Genomic DNA, 17,500 nt, shown 5'->3' on the forward strand with positions numbered 1-17,500 from the left:
ACAGCATCGATAATGATCCTCAAGCGTTCAACAATCTGGAGCCTTTCTCCACGGGTGGCGACATCGTACGTGGCGGCCTCCCGGGTCCTGGACGCCATGTTTACCGTCGTGGAACAGACGAGACGCTCTCCAGACATCAGGCGGGAATTAAAACCGGCTGCGATCAGTCACGAATCGTTTAGAAACGTTTCACGTGTTTCTGAGGACGTGTCGTTTGGCGGTTGTGGTTGGACTCGGAGGCCGACGAGTCGGACGAGTCCACGGTGAAGACGACGGCTGGGATGGAATCTAAAACCGCCCGTTGGATCGTCGCTGATGTTACGGTGCGACGCCCCCGCCGACACCGGAGACGTATTTAACGCCGCTCGTTCTGTATCAAACACAGAACAAACCCCGCCTCCGATCAATATTCATTCGTCTGATGGGACGATTGCTTCCGTCTCTCTGGCGCCTGATCGAGAGGAGCACTTGTAATGGGGGCTCCAACCGCAAGCCGACCGCGGGTGGCTCGGCACGTTACCATGGAGACGGCCTGATTTTCACTGCGCTCGATGCGAGAGGCGAGGCTGGGACTAAAAAGGGGAGGAGGAAAAAAATGAATGATGGCGTCTGGCGAATGGGATGCAGCATGGAGGAACGGGGGCGGGGCAGGGGGGGGGGGGGGGGGGGCGGCAGGGATGAGCATCGCCAAGACGGGTCACCTGCATTAATGATGAACGCGTGATAGAGTTACAGCAGAGAGATAGGAGGGAGGCGGGTCATCAATCCTCCACATGACCATGTGACCGGCAGCAAACAGCTGATCGAGTGAATGGATATGACAGTCAGAGATGTGTGTGTGTGCGTGTGCGCGTGCGCGTCTCACCATGGCACTGATGGTCTCCTCCCAGTCAGGCCTCTCTCTGGGATGGACGTGAGCCAGCTCCGGCACAATGTCGCCGTCGTCGTCGTCGTCCAGGCGACGTCCGCGCCTCAGACCCCTGCAACGAACCAAATACACGTCTCTAAGAATGAGATGAATATGAATATATTTCAATATATTTATTAGATAGAATGTTAGAGTACAAGTACAGTCACGCAGTAGTATGTATTACAGTACAAGTACAGTCACACAGTAGCATGTATTACAGTACAAGTACAGTCACGCAGTAGCATGTATTACAGTACAAGTACAGTGACGCAGTAGCATGTATTACAGTACAAGTACAGTCAAACATCCTGTCTAAGAGGAGCATTTCTAAAAAGCCCTTGCGGTCTCGTTTCCGTTGAAAGTCCTTCGTACATAAATCATCGACATTTAACAATACAAATAAAACTAATATTAAATTACTCAATTTGTGCAAAATAATATTAGAAAAATAAAAATAATTTTACACCACAGATGCAAAATGACAATGAATGACAATAAATTACATAAATTATATCACGAATCGTCAATAAAATACAAGATGTGTTTAAAACGCTGGAAGCTTTAAGACACCAACGCCGCGCTAACGTACAGCTAAAGCTAACACCGTAACGAGACCACTGCGTTGCATCCTGGGAATAATGGAAGCGTGGTTATAGATCTTTACAAAACACTTAAGAACATTCACGGTGAGCAATTGATCGTCAATTACGAGGTAAAGCAAACCCAGACTACGACATTCCACTGGATGATAAGCTGCTTCGGCAAGCAGGAGTACGAACCCGTGACCTCCTTTGACCTCTTTCTCAGCGCCGTCTTACTTGTAGAGAACCAAGAGATAAATGACCAATCAGGAGAGAGACTCAAAGATAAGGGTCCAAAGCAGTGAAGACCACATTCAGTTGGCTATTAATAATAAATAAATAGCATATCTGATTGAATTAAACCACAAGTCTGACTCTAAAATGGACTTGATTGATTGGAAATCTCTTCTTGCCCTCGTTCAGTGTGCTTTAAATACACCGTGGTCGACCCCCCGAGGACCAACAGCAGCACATTCATGGGTCTGCGTTGCCTCCGTAGAGCAACTCGAGTCGTTTCTCATCAGCTTTTAAGGACGTCCTGCTTTTAAACAAGCGGCGGCGAGAGGTTCTGATGAAACAGACTCGTTTCAAAGACCGCTAGCCACCGTTCCGGATACGGAAGCCTCTCCATGAGACCAAAAGAGTCGCCAAAGTCATGGTGACAGCGTCCATCAAAACCCCGAGGAAACGCGTTCTCTGCACGCACGTCTGTTCACAAGACGTGCGTGCACTCTCCCCGTGTCTGCGCTCTGCACGTCCACGCTCTATCTGTGGCTCCTGCATGAGTCGAAGAAGAAGAAGAAGAACAACAGAGTGGATAAAGTTCATTTTTGGTGGTAATGTTCCGGTGAAAAGAAAGGTTCTGCATTTGTCACACTCTTAGTACAAGTGTCATAAAATATCAATGTCAGTGGTTCTTAACCTTGTTGGGGGTACCGAACCAGTTTCATATGCGCATTCACCAAACCCCTTTGCCCAAAACGAACCGTGATGAACATCATTCTTCAAAAAACAAAAACAACTTGAATCCTGCTCCTCAGCTTCTAGCCTTGCTTCCTTTCCTCCCGGTCTCCTGGACACACATCAACCTTCCTCCTCCTCCTCCTCCTCATCATCATGTCCACCAGCTCTCTAGCGTTTCCCGTCATCGTCCCAACATTCAAAGTCTCTACTCTCAGTCCTGAACTCTTCCATTCCCTCTTCTCTCACTGCTGATGAACTCCTCTTCCTCCTCTTCTTCGTCTCTCAAGCTAAAAAATAAACCGGAGAACGCGGTGCAGTGTTAGCGCTGTCAAACAGAGCTGGGGACTGTGAAAGATGTATAATAATCATACATCCCACTAACAGCATTATAGTGTGTGTTAAAATGTGAAAACAGTTTTTAATTTATAGTTTGAAAAAGTCTGACGCATGCTTGTGTTAGTTTAAATATATATTATTATTTTTAACTACACGTGTGTGTAATTTAGAATTATTAAATGTATTTTTTTCTTCCATTCCTCAAATCTCAGCGCCGTACTGATGGCGGCTTGATAACGCATTGCCTTGATGCAGAAAGTATTCTTGTATAATTAGACTTTATATTTATTTATACAGTCTGAGGCTTCGCTCAGGCATTCGCTTAATTTTTATTTGCATTGAATGCTCCTGTGAAATTAAAGTGCAATCTTAATGCTAGTGAGTGTGAACTTCAAATTAAAGCTTATTGTAAAATATTCTGAATGTATTTGTATCCGATTACTCAATGAATCAAATTAATTACTGGATAGCTGCAGCCCTAATTGCATTTCAATCCTAGTGTGGGAAGGGTGGCTAAAGTCACGATGTGCCAAACCAAATCACTCGGGGTTAAGTGAAGAGCGACCTTTGAGAAGCCGAAGAGAGTTCGCCGGGTCCTGGTTGACGTCCGACCGCCACCGCGACCAACACTCAGCAGCGAACCGCGCTCAGCGGGAAAGCAACGCCGCGTTTCACCCTCCAACTATCACCTTTGGTTCACAAGCGCTGTACACTCCCGACATTCCCAACATTCCTTGGTAAGGAGGCGTGAAAGGGGAAATGAAATGCTGCACCTGCTGCAAACACTGCAAACGCAAGCAGGGCACAACATTCTGCTTAACCTGCGGCCCAAAGAACGGAGATAACCCTTTAACCCCCCCCCTGATCAGTTTAAATCATCCGTTTAGGCTGCAGGAAATAAAATAAAATAAGCAAATGTCTTTGCCAGTTTGGGTAGCTCAGCTTTTAAAAGGTCCTGATTTCTTTGGGGGACCGAGAAGCATCGATTCGGGTTAATATTTATTTACAAGGATGAGATTCAAGCTTGGTTTTGGTGTCACGGGGTGTCCGGGGTCGGGTCGCGGGGGCAACAGCCCAAGCAGGGAAGCCCAGACTTCAGCCACTGACTTGCCATCATTCTGTCGGGGTGTTGACACTCGGATAAAAAGGTTTGCCGGTCAGAGTCACGTCAAACTGAGAATAGAAACAGAAGAGCTCCATAAAAGCAAACAGGAAATAGAAAGCTTCTCTGGAAGGAAGAGCCACAAAGATACCGCAATTAGATCAGCTTCAATCAGTGCCTCCCCTCCAGCAGGCAGAGCGGTGTGTGCGTGCGGCGTGCGTGTGTGTGTGCGTGCGTGTGTGTGTGTGTCCAGATTATCATCTCAGGTCAGTCTCCTGGGATTAGTGGGCTTGATATGATTGATTTACTCGCCAGCATGCAATAACTGGCCTGAATTATAAGAGAACGTGAATAAATGTGAATTCAACTGTTTGGCTGTTTGCACACATTCTGTTATACTATTCTCTGACCTAAATAGTAATTATGGGATGTCCTCAATATTCTATATATTTTATATCTTGTGAAGTAAAGGACGAGAATTTCCTGCTCAGAAACGGTTATTTCTACTTTTCTAGCCACGCGACCCATGAGGCTGCATTTTTCCCATGTGACATCTTTGGGGGGGGGGGGGGTCATTCATTCATTCAATACCTTTCCTGCCCGGTAACAGCCTTTAATCCTTCTAACTTCACACTCCCGGACTGTAACGCTCGGATGTCCTAAATTCATCTGAAAAACGAAATCACTGTGACGTCAGCAGGATTATTTGATCAGACGGGCCCGCCGGAGCCCAGAACAGATTTAGGAGGGAGAACCGTCTGGGATGCCGAGCAGCAGCAACCATTTAGAAACGGCAGCGCTCGTCCGTTTGGACCGAGCCTCCGACCGAAAGCTCGAAAGCACCGCTGCTGAGCGTACGAGTGACAAACCCCTCATGTTCAATCAGCTGCCCACACACGCACGCACGCGCACGCACACGCACACACGCACACGCACACGCACACGCCGGGGCGTAACTTAAATCAGAACCTCTGTGATCAGTCGAGCTCTTCGCCGAGTCGCTTCCGTCCCTGCTTGGGTTTTCCCACCAACGGAATGACGTTGCAGCATTTTGTCTTCCTCGGCATCATCGTCCCGCCGCACCGGTCCACGGCCGTCCAGCAGGATCCGCCGCCTTGCGCGGTATAATGCCCCAACCCCGGCGAAATGCCCCCCCTCTGGTCCCCGGTCAGAGATCTGCGCACACGCCCTGCAAACCGTGCACGGTGGCCGACTTCTCTATCTGTTCACCTTCTCCTCCTTTCACTCACGCTCCGAAGTAACGCCGGACCGCCGTCTAATATATGCTAAGCTGCTGCCATGGCAACCCTGCTGCAGGATTTAGACCCAGTTCAGCACTGGAGGGGCGGCGTGCCGATCGTCATCGTCCGTAAAAGAAGAAAGGAGAGGTAACGTGGAGCGGAGCGTACAAAAAGAGCGACGGGATGTAAACGCGGCGGCGCAGGAAGGCAGGAGGACGAGTCACCGCCTTCACGTCCTTCTGATTACACAACATCAAAGGAGATCCCCGGAAGGCGCTGGAGTGTTGTCCCTCATTGGCGGGGGGGTGCAACAACCGAAGAACGCAAGAGACCCCCCCATGCACGGTAGAACACAAGGAGACCCTCACCGTAGATGAACGGCAGCACTTTGTGCTTTAAAAATCCCAGCGAGGAAAATGTGCTGAATCCAAGTCCAAGTCCGTGTGTGTGTGTGTGGCGGTGCACAGGCACGTGTGTGTGTGTGTGGCGTGCGTGGCGGTGCACAGGCACGTGTGTGTGTGGCGTGCGTGGCGGTGCACAGGCACGTGTGTGTGGCGTGCGTGGCGGTGCACAGGCACGTGTGTGTGGCGTGCGTGGCGGTGCACAGGCACGTGTGTGTGTGTGTGGCGTGCGTGGCGGTGCACAGGCACGTGTGTGTGTGGCGTGCGTGGCGGTGCACAGGCACGTGTGTGTGGCGTGCGTGGCGGTGCACAGGCACGTGTGTGTGGCGTGCGTGGCGGTGCACAGGCACGTGTGTGTGTGTGTGGCGTGCGTGGCGGTGCACAGGCACGTGCGCGTACAGCTGTAGCGATGACGTAACTGGCTGTAAGTGCGACACCGCCGGCCCCTTGGTGGTCGTCGGCGCCGGGACTCGACCAACTCCCATCAGGAAAGGAGCCCCCCCCCCCCCCCCCCCCCCAAACGAGGGCTTCCCTGTGGTGGCGATGCCCGGTTGCTATGGGCTGACCAGGTGGGGGGAGGGGGAGGGGTTAAATAAGGGGTGGGGTGGTGACTGTGCAAACTCACCCTATCAGCTGGAGCAGCCCAACCCCCCCCCCCCCCCTCCCAACGCTCCACGCCGGCACGCCTACAAGCGCAAACCAGTTTTTCCAACAGTCAAGAACTCAACAGAAAGAAGTGAAAACAAGGATCGGCACAAAGCAGAGCTCTGCACACGCTCTAGAAACCGCCCGATCGACGAGGGGGGGGCAGAGGGCGGGGGCGACGGTCTTACCTGTCCAGGATGTCATGGCCGGATGAGGCTGAGGCTCCCAGGAGTCCAAGTGCAGCACCCCCCACTGCTGCGGCAGCCCCACCGCCGGTCTCCATGATACTGACTCACTGCAATGAGCAGCCTGCCAGAGGAGCTGGGGGGGGGGGGGGGGTGAAGAGGTAGAAAAGACTAACGAGATAAAAGAAATCACATGTAGGGGCAAGAGGGAGGACGACTGGGAGAAAAACAGAAGGAGAGAATAACGAGGAAAGGAGTTGTGCAATGGGGAGGGAGAGGAAGAGGAGAACGGGGGGAGAGGAAGAGGAGAACGGGGGGAGAGGAGGAGGAGAACGGGGTGGGGGGGAGAAGAGGAGGAGAACGGGGTGGGGGGGAGAAGAGGAGGGGGGAGAGGAAGAGAACGGGGGGAGAGGAGGAGGAGGAGAAAAAAAAGCATTAATTGCGTGTCGTCTGCAGATCCAATAAGTCTTGCTGCCGGAGCGACGCCAAGCGAAGCAGGACTTCACTCGGGCGCTTCCATGCAGACTCTGACTCGCACCTTCTGAGCGGCGCCGCCCAGTTCAAACCGGATGAGCCAATCAATGAGCCGATCGATTGATTTGACCCGGAACATCATATCAGGCAACGTTTCCATTGACTAACCGACGGTGTTGGTCCGGCAGTAACATCACGACACACCCACATTTCAGAAGGTGCACGATGGGCGTGCACGATGGGCGTGCATGTTTGGGCGCAGTTTTTACCGCTTGACACAATGAAAAAGAAAACTCACGGTTCTTATTGTCCACGACGCACAAAGAGTTAGTGGTGGAAGCAGGAAGGGGAACGCTCCTCATGTTCCAGGAGGAGCTGACGATAAAACACGATTTGATTCGCCCATGAATGAAGTATTGCATCATTAAAGACAAATGCAAAAGTAAATCCTGCCTTAAAATAATCTTCACATTAAAAGGTCAAAGTTATTATTATCCATAAGTCCTTCCGCTTATCCGGGGGGGGGGGGTCGCGGGGGCAGCAGCCTAAGCAGGGAAGCCCAGACTTTCCTCTCCCCGGCCACTTCCTCTAGCGCTCCCGGGGGGACCCCGAGGCGTTCCCAGGCCACCCGAGAGACATAGTCTCTCCAGCGTGTCTCTCCAGCGTGTCCCGGGTCTTCCCCGTGGTCTCCTCCCGGTGGGACGTGCCCTGAACACCCCCCCAGGGAGGCGTTCAGGAGGCATCCTGAATAGATGCGCCTCATCTGGCTCCTCTCAACGCGGAGGAGCAGCGGCTCTACTCCGAGCTCCTCCCGGATGACTGAGCTCCTCACCCGATCTCTAAGGGAGAGCCCCGCCCCCCCCACGGAGGAAGCTCATTTCAGCCGCTTGTACCCGCGATCTCGTTCTTTCGGTCACTACCCAAAATGCCCGGATTCTTCATGCAGCTGAAGCTAACATTAGCACAGCAGGTGACTCTGAGACCTTCCAGACGTATCTATGCTATCTTTAGCTGGTTGGAGTGTTTGTCTTTTGTTTTTTTGGCGCTAGCTGCTAAATATGTTTTCCTTTTTACCAGCATGAGCAAAGTTATTTACCAACATGATACTTAGCAAGGTTTGGACATGCCCAGAGGAGAGAGAGGGAGGTCGTCCAAGGAGAAGATACATGGACGTAGTGAGGGAGGACGATGCAAAGGAAGGGTGAAGTGGAGAACGTTGGGTTGCTGTGGCGACCCCTCACGTCGTTACTAGGACTCAACCACGGTCAGCTGCCATCCTTTGCACCACAGTCCCAGAAGAGAAGACCCTGTTACCAGCCACGTGACCCCCCCCCCCCCCCACCACAAAATAGATGACGGGGGCTGCAGTCGGAATGACCCAATAAAACAGACGAGAGATGAAAGTGTTTTTGGTGGCAGTGAAAGGCAATGAGCTTTAATCCCATGAGGATGATCCAAGAGGAGAGAGATGGAGAGGGGGGGGGGGGGGGAAGATCCTCACAGTCTGCACCAAAGCAGCTGGTTGTACATCTGATGGCGACGTGCCCCCCCCCCCCCCCATGTCAGTGAATGACCATCCAACAGTCCCGCCTCCTGATACCTGAAGGAATTCCTCTTTGGGAATCTAAAGGTGTTTGATTGTCCTCTTCAGAACGACGAGTGAAATTATGCATCGACCCGATTGTCTGCATGATGACATCATTTATTTGAAATTCTATCAGAACTCCACTGTTTCAGCAGTAGCGCATATTAGCATATTAGCATATTAGCTCGTCCGGCCAGGCACCCGTTCATGGTCTGCCGGCTCAACGGCTGCATCTGGGATCAGCCAGAGAAACACTGGGGGGGGGTGGTGAGCCAGACATCCACGCCGTTGTGTCCGAGTCAGAGTCAGAGTCCTGGCTGTGTCCGAGTCTCCCCCACCCCCACAGAGTCCTGGCTGTGTCCGAGTCAGAGTCAGAGTCCTGGCTGTGTCCGAGTCTCCCCCACCCCCACAGAGTCCTGGCTGTGTCCGAGTCTCCCCCACCCCCCCAGAGTCCTGGCTGTGTCCGAGTCTCCCCCACCCCCCCAGAGTCCTGGCTGTCTTCAGGGTGAGGCAGGAGTGCATGAACGCCTGGCCTGATTGAGAAAGATTGGGGATTCGCATAAGGAGAGACGCTATTGGCAAACGGACACGAACGGAACCGCACAACTGCTTTGCATGAGGTTCTGACTGCAGGGGGGGGGGGGGGGGGGGCGCTGAGGCCTGCTGCACGCTGAAACTCATCCTGCGTCACGCTCTTCAATGACAGGAAGGACATCGGCTCAACCGATCTGTGGCAGCGTCCGCATGCACGCCATGCGGGCACGAGAACGCGTCGAGTGTGCGTATTAGGTAAATGACAAAGCAACTTTGAGCGTGGCAGGCAGCCGGGCAGGCAGCCGGCCAGGCAGCAAGAATCAGCCCGAGCTTCTCACGGATACCTGACGCAGCAGAAACGCTGTAAGACGGTCGACCTTGGGACGGGACGGAGCCTCGGCCCCCGATTCAGCGCTGCGAGGGAAACATCCTCCGTTCCCACCGCAGGCGGAAAAAAAGGATCAAACAGTGAAACAAATGAAACAACTGAAGGTTTTGTTTTGCTTGAACGGCGGATCTGAATCATCGCGTCCTCCAGAGCGGGAAAAGCGTCGCGTTGAGTCGACTTCTTAATCTGGCGTAGAGGTTAGGGTTAGCTAAAAAGATGCATCTATTCATTTAATCCATAATGCAGCAAGCACCCGTAACCACGGTAACCATACACAAACATACTCGGACTGAAAGGAGAACGTCCGAACTTTTTGTCACAAGAAGATTCAGATTTGACTTTAGAACTTTAAAAGGTGCCAGAACTGAAGCGAGAACGCCGACGGCCGAGGAGACATCCCACGAAGCTGCCTCAAGTGTGTGTTTCACATCCTTCAGCCAAGTACATCCACTCTCCCGACAGATTAAACCTCGCGCTAAACCCCCGGGGGGGGGGGGGGGGGGGGGGTCGGATCAGGAGCACATCAAGCGGCGCGCATGAAATCAATACTAAGGAGGCAAAGCTCATTTACACGACCTCGGTGGATGCAGCAAACCGAAACGGTGATGAAAATAACAACAGGAAGCCGAACGCATGTGAGCAATGACGATTACTAGGAACATTCCGGCACATTGTAGCCGGACGTTCATTCGCTTTGCATCAACTTATTGATTATCTGGACTTTCTTCCAGCCTCAGAGCCGAGCGTCTACTTTGGTGCGTTTATTTCACGACAAGAAACGACAGACGGTGAAAATCCCGAAGTTCCTTCCTTCCTGCCGTCTCCATCGGGTGAGACATCAGACAGTGAGAGAATGATCAAAGTTGTCCGTTGCAATTCTTCAGTTATTCAATAACGAATGCCCCCCCCCCCCCCCCCCCACCCAAAGAGCAGACAAAATGTGCTGTGCGTCATCTTCTTGGCTGTTTCTGCTACACTGCCTCCATTTAGATTAAGTTGGGAAATACTACTTAAATAAAAGTGTTGAATCCACTACGGGCTGCCGGGCCTGAATTTACAGAGCGGGGGCTCAACGGGGGCTCAACGGGGGCTCATTGGCCTCCGCATTCAAGCAGTTCCGCCTCTTGCCTTTGTGTTATTTATCTGCTGCAGCAGTCGACGTTACTTAAAGCTAAACGATCTTCCCACAGAGAAAAAGCTCTGTCGCGTGTTTAAGAAAAAGGCATAACCGGGTTTCTGCAGGTTCCAACAAGTCCCCCTTTTAAAACTTGGTGTGTGTTACCGAGTCAAGGCCGAACACACCAGCTACGGCGAGAAGCGTGCGGCGCATCGGTGCCTTAGCAGGAACGTGCTGATTCAGTCGGGTGTCAAATCCTCTGAGTTAGATCCTAAAGGAAAATGCAAATAAGCAAAAAAGTTGCTGCTTCAATCATTATACTCGTGTAACTTTATGCATCAAAGTGTGGAGTTTAACACGTACATAGTGATTTAGAGCAGAAATCAGAATGTGGAGATATTTATCGTGTATCGCGATAAAGCCTAAAAATATCGCGGCATTGGTTTTAGGCCAGATAGGGTAGCCCGACTTCTGTTCTTTACATGTAGACACTGATTAAAATATGCGTACTTAGGGGACCAGATGGGTCCATTAGGTGTCAAGTTGTTGCTTTTTGTGAACGCCATTGACAGAACTTCGATAGAAATTGGACTGAATTGGATTTTTGCACCTGACAAGTTGAACTACGCGCTACATCGCGAGCCTCTGAGTGTTTTCTTAATTTCATTCGAGTTAAAGTGACACCTCCTGTTTCCATATGAAGGAAATGAGCGACAGAGGTTCACCCCATCTGAACGATGGCAACAGCGACCGAGTCAGAAAGCCGGAATCATCGCCGGGATCAGCTCATTAAAAACACTATTTTGCAGGCAGTCTTGTTTATTTTGGGGACGGAGAATGTGAGACTGCCAGGAGACACAATCCAAAGACAATCATCACGAGTCGCTTCACCTTTTACAAAATGACCCTGAGTGGGGAGATGAATGACCTTGAAGCCGTTTGAGGCTCCCCAGTAGAACAAAACCCGAGTTGGTAATGAGCAGATCATCAGATACCGGGGCGAGCACAATTACACAATCACAGGAGAAGATAAAGCAACAGCAGGTGAGATTTGGATCTTAATTAGCACGATGACAAATGAGCGACGCGTTAGTGGTTCTTTCATTCAGCATCGCCATCGATAGAACAGAACCCACTTCCAGTACTTCAATGTCAATGGCATCAATCCATCAGGACAAGGAAACTAAGCATGGCTACAATTGTGGCTTCCTGATAGAACCGTGACTGCGCCATGGTGGACTTTAGGAAGGTTCACCCTTACTTTAAGTCTCCTCCATCTGTTGGTAGGTGGATCCGTGGCGTCCCAGACACCCAGGAATAGCGCCAGACTGAACATATTTCAATTATTCCTCCTCTCATTTTCGAGAGCAGAGAAGAGCAGAGGTTCGGTTTCAAAGCAGAACGACACGACACGTCTCGGACGAAGTCAAGAGAAAGCTTCATGCAGAAAGGTTCGCGTTGGGCCAAACCGGCGAAGACCTTCAATTACACAATAACTCCATGGTCATGAGCACAATCCATTTCTGAGAATGTCAGAGCAGCTTCTGTCTGCAGTTTGAATTGTTCATCCAACATCCACTCGACGCCTTTACCGGAACCTGTCATGGTAATAGCCGCGTTGACTCACCGCCGGCTGCATATGTTAATTACTTTGCACTCCAGGAACGGGAAGATAAGAAAAAGATAGCCGACTTCGCAGAGGATGGACTTTCTGGTTTCCTCTGTTCAGGGTCTCTGCGGGCCGTCTGGGAAATAATCACAAGACGTGTTTCGCTGAGGTCGACGGAGGGACGATTCATCCCGTCTCCGCCGCAAAGTGCTGACTTACTACGATAAACACCAATAAATACGCGGAATTATTCAGGAATGCTTTTGGATATGAGTCCCGACAAAAGCGCCGGATGATTCAGCAGAAACTAATTTTTTGGCCAAGAGTGGCTTATCGCCAGTTAATTATCTTTGATCGCTGATTGGACGCTTCCCCTAGTGTCATGACCTCATTATTTTGGCTTCTGTGCAAGAATACAATGCCGAGGAGGCTGTTCCCACCACAACTGATAAAACGGAATGTTTGTGCCACGGACGCTTCTAATTGGCCAATCTTTGGCAACTCATCTGCATATTATCATTTATTTATTTTTAAAGGTGGCTACACACAACCAGGCAACAACTAATTCCACCACTGTCTTTTAGAAAAGTCGAGGACTTGCAAGATTCACCAACACACTTACAAGGTCGACTTTATTTGTGTCGCATGATTGCAGAACTTAACATGAATTTCATTTTGGATATAAGACTCAGACGTCAGATCGCCACTTGCGTCTCCCGCAGAGTCAGCTCCCATGTGCTGTTTGGTCTGTCTCAGTGATGCGTGTCTTCTACTCTGACCAAAACAGTGCGCCCCCTAGCAAATAATTCTTGAAAAGCATTTAATTAAAAAACAAAACAAAACAAAACAAAACAAAAAATGTCGTGCCCCCCCCCCCCCCCCCCCCCAAAAAAAAATTCATCCTGGGGGCCTAACAAAACCTCCTTGCGGGCCGTATGTTTGGGGAAGAAGTACTTTGGGGAAAACAAAGAGTGTATCCAGCCTTTCAGATGAGTATTCACCATATACACCATATGCGTACTGGTAAACGGGTCTGAATACTCTATTCAGTCAACAATGTCACTGGAAGCCACTGTTGAGGTCAAAGTTGAACTGCGACTATAAAACCTGGCAGGTGCTGCTTTCACTCAAACAGCTGCAAGCGACGCCTTCTTTTTTTCAACGCTCCGGCTTGTGAAAACCCACGACCGCTTCGCTTCCTTTAAAGAAGCTGGAGATAAGAGACTGTCCCATGTTAGCTGGAACGCTTATTTTCATGCAACCGAGCACGCATCGTCGTTCCTCCGGACACCCAAGCCGGCGTTTACCGGAGAGGCCCTGACTGGTGCATATTCATGAGGTAATCTGAGGCCTTGCAGGAATCGGGCCGTGACACGAGCGTCTGCTCGGCATCCTCGAGTGACACGGCACCTTATGTCATCCCCGCCGTCCCTGCAGACCGAAGCCAATTCTGCCGCAAAGCTTAAAAACGCTGCGAGATGCAGAAGCCATTTACCAACGTTGAAAGAAATGGCAGATCGTAATCTCGTGGATTACTCTTTGATGTTAACTGATCTGGGAAATGAGGCTCGATTCCCAAACAAGGATTGTAAGGCAATATAAATCTGGGGCCTCCTATGAATGCCCCCCCCCCCCCCCCCCGCAAGTCAGCTGTCCCAGGACTAACATTAGACAATGACCGACGCAACCTTTAGCTATTCTTTTACAACGTTCATGCGTGACATCCGACACCGAGTCTACTGCCCTCCCTCAGGCGTGAGGAGACTGGATATGAGTGACCTTGTTGATTTAAGTGACCTTTGTGGGATGAATAAAGTCTGTGGGCCAACGACCAGCGCCGGGTGCTCATCATCAAGCTAACAGCGCTACGACTCAGGGCGAGTGCAGCATCCGGATCTCAGGTTACCATGGAGACGAGCCGTGTTCAGCATTCCTCAATGCATTCTCACCTGAAACATGAACTCATTATGTTAAGCATTTAGTTCCATTCAAACATGAATTGAATTAGAATAGCAAATAAGACCTATTTCACTTTCTTGTGCAATGTTAGCCTTCGGTATTGAATATAGCCGCTCGTCACGCGACGCAAAGCGAACGATCACGTCTCCTTGAGTAACCACAAAACAGAACTGAGCCGATGGCACGACAGAATGACGCAACGTGACCAGACAGCTCGAGGCCGTCTGCCGCGCGATAAGGAAGCGACCGGTTCCGAACGCCGCCGCCGTTGACTCGATGCTACCAGCTACTATTCTACACAGTCTCCGAGCATTCGTCATGCAGCACAGACGTGCCTTCAAACCGATAAAGAGGCCAAACGACGGCCTGCAGATCGAGACGTCCAGGACTCAGAGGAAGCAGAAGTCAGACAGAATTCCATCCACCTTGTTTTCAGAGTAAATAAAAGACAATGTGAGCCTGGCGAAAGGGACACATTGGCATTCTCTGCATGAACTCGGCTGTGTGAAGGACCCCCCCCCCCCCCAGGGAAAGGAGACAGGGCAGGACAGGGCTCTTGGTTTTGAAACAACTCCACAGAGCTGTGCTTTACGGTGTTAAAGGGCGATATACTTTCACAAACAATGCTTCAGCACAGAGTATTGACAGATGTCTTGTGACACGAGAGGTGAATGTGACCTTAATGCACAACGACAACACGACACCCATCAGCCTAATTAGTGGGATGGGAAAGGGCTTCAGTGTTACCCACTAGCCAGGCCCTGGTGTCTGGAACCTCGGGGGGGGTTTAGAGGGCTGAGACGCTCTGCCAAGAAAAAGAAGAATCGGACTAACAAAGCAAGCAGAGCAAAACGGAGACGCACGGATAGACGACAAGAGAAGGTCGCTGAGAGGGGCGTTATGGTGTCCGTCTGTTTATTACACTGAAAAACGTGGGTAATATCTGCTTAATGTAGGGAGGCGTGAAAACTACTGGTGTCAAGCGATTGAAAAATGTGAGTGATTAATTAGTTTATTTTTTTTATCTCACTGAAAAATTAATTCATTACATTACTGTGGCAGATCAAAATATAGATATATATATATCAATCTATGTACGTATGTAACAAAAAGTATCTTTATAAAGTAATTGATTGTTTTTAACAGACTTGAACAGACGCAGTCCAACCATTTACATTCTGCTGGAGCGCTACCTCCGAAATTCAGTTTCCACCACCAGGGGGAGTTTTGCTGTGTTCTGTGTCAATCTCCAAATAACTAGAAAATAAAATAAAACATGAGGTCCATATAAAGTTCTGTAAGTTAACACATTAAAAAACAGAACACTTTTCTAATAGAAGCATTGAACCGTGAACTTTTAGCTTTTCCTCTGCTTCAGATAACAAATAATTAGACTCATCAATCACAGCGCTCAAAGCTAGCACATCAAAAATAGCATTGTTCATCATCATCACAAAATAAAGTGCTGCAATAACATCAAGCAATCACTTCTGGTAGGTTACAGAGACGGAGCAGCTACTCTGACCAGACGCGGGGTGTCTCCTCCAGTTGAGCTTTGCTATGGCTCGCTAAGTTGCTAACGTTAGCTGTGGCTGCACTCGCAACTGGGTGCTTTGCGTTCCTCTCCGTACCTCACCTTGTCCCGCCCACCTACTATGGGAGCCTATCAGAACACAATAACAGCCAATCAATGTCCACCTCAGGGGTGTCACTGATTATTCCACCCAGAACAACTCAAGCACACAAAGCCCAACACATTAAAATGGATTTTATGAAACGGGAATACAGAAACAGTAAAGCTTGAGATCAAAAATCTGATTAACATGATTAAAAAACAGAACGTGCTAAACGTTACTAATTAATGAATCGCAATTAACGCGATAATTTTATACACCTAGTAAAAACTACGCGTTTACCCCGCACAGGATAGCGAAGGGATGTCATTCCGATGCAGGTCAAACATCAAGCCCAGACCTGAGCCACTCACCTTTACCTGTTCTAGACTACGCTAACAGGTCGACCTGCAGGCCAACCGCTTTCACGGTTTCGTAAAGTTGTGTAAGAGAGCACAACGTGGATGATGAAATACAAGCAGTAAATTTCAATTTCCCTTTGAAGATAAGTCACCAAAAAGAGGGGGAGGGGTGTGTTTTTTGCATCACAACTGTGACATCTTATTTTAATAACTCTGAATGTTCAAGCAATGACAGGAATCATAAGAGCGAGTTGGAGCTACAGCGATCCGGGCGCCGGCGGTTCAGGCTGCTTCCTGGATGCCTTCACCTCAAAACAAGCTGTTCAGTGTCAAAACCTACGGTGGAACAGGAGCCTAAACTTTGGTATCCACTGACTTCCAAGTGGTTCCAAAGAAGGTTCTGCCAGCAAAGTCTTGAATGAGAGCGCCACATGATCGCATTATCATCTGCTGGGAACACCCCATTATGGGAACACCCCATTATGGGAACACCCCATTATGGGAACACCCTAATTATGGGAACACCCCATTATGGGAACACCCCATTATGGGAACACCCCATTATAGGAACACCCCATTATGGGAACACCCCATTATGGGAACACCCCATTATGGGAACACCCCGGCAACTGACCAATCAGCGCCCATGTCAATGCTAGGATTGTTTGGGGGGGGGGGAAATCTCCTCTGGGAATGTCATGGCATCCTCGGAGAGAGCAGATTATTCACTCCATCAATACATCCACACAACCCAGCCCCTGAACGCAACGCGGACCCCTCCCCGTTGGGTTCCAGTGAAAGCAGGTCAACCACACCGGCGTGTTGCGTTTACGTACCCGCCGCCGCCGCCGCCGTCAACCTCCGGCCGTGAGACGAGTTAGCTTCGGCCGCCTCCGTCCGGTGCTTCTCCGCGTCTCATCACGACTCAACCGGGCGGAGAGGAAGGTCCCCGGTATTCGGTAGTCCTCCTCCGAGGTTTGGTAAAACTGCGCCGGAAGTCCCGGTTAGGTCAACACTAAACACGAAAAGGCTCCCCCCGGGACGGCGAGGCTCACGGGCCGGTGTTCCTCCGCCCCCCGGATAATAATTCCCGTTAGAAACACGCGTCCGGTTTCCGTCTCCTTTCGGTGGGTTGCCCGTTAAAACTAGCTCACAGGCTGCGTGCGACTCCGCGGAGAGACGCCTCGGAGTGAACCGTGACCGGAGCGAAGCAGCGGCGCTGCCCGTGATGCGTTCACGAGCTATCCGGAGCGGCGGAGCGGCGCAACCCGTGATGCGTTCACGAGCTATCCGGAGCGGCGCTTCCCGTGATGCGTTCACGAGCTATCCGGAGCGGAGCAGCGGTGCTGCCCGTGGTGCGTTCACGAGCTATCCGGAGCGGCGCTTCCCGTGATGCGTTCACGAGCTATCCGGAGCGGAGCAGCGGCGCTGCCCGTGATGCGTTCACGTGCTATCCGGAGCGGCGGAGCGGCGCTGCCCGTGATGCGTTCACGTG

At 50.6% G+C, this 17,500-nt stretch overlaps 2 protein-coding genes across 2 annotated transcripts in view; one reads left to right on the plus strand and one right to left on the minus strand.

Annotated features, from left to right (window-relative positions):
• The window catches only part of arhgap32b (Rho GTPase activating protein 32b), a 36,377-nt gene extending 29,915 nt beyond the window's left edge, over nt 1-6,462 (minus strand). The window contains 2 exon segments of the mRNA XM_068744108.1: nt 866-980; nt 6,368-6,462. Of these exon segments, the coding sequence (XP_068600209.1) occupies nt 866-980; nt 6,368-6,462 (210 nt within the window).
• LOC137900575 (histone H2AX-like) overlaps nt 1-17,500 on the plus strand; it is a 247,668-nt gene that overhangs the window by 80,681 nt on the left and 149,487 nt on the right. The window lies entirely within an intron of this gene.

The sequence above is a fragment of the Brachionichthys hirsutus genome, chromosome 10, assembly GCF_040956055.1.
Source record: "Brachionichthys hirsutus isolate HB-005 chromosome 10, CSIRO-AGI_Bhir_v1, whole genome shotgun sequence".
NCBI lineage: Eukaryota > Metazoa > Chordata > Actinopteri > Lophiiformes > Brachionichthyidae > Brachionichthys > Brachionichthys hirsutus.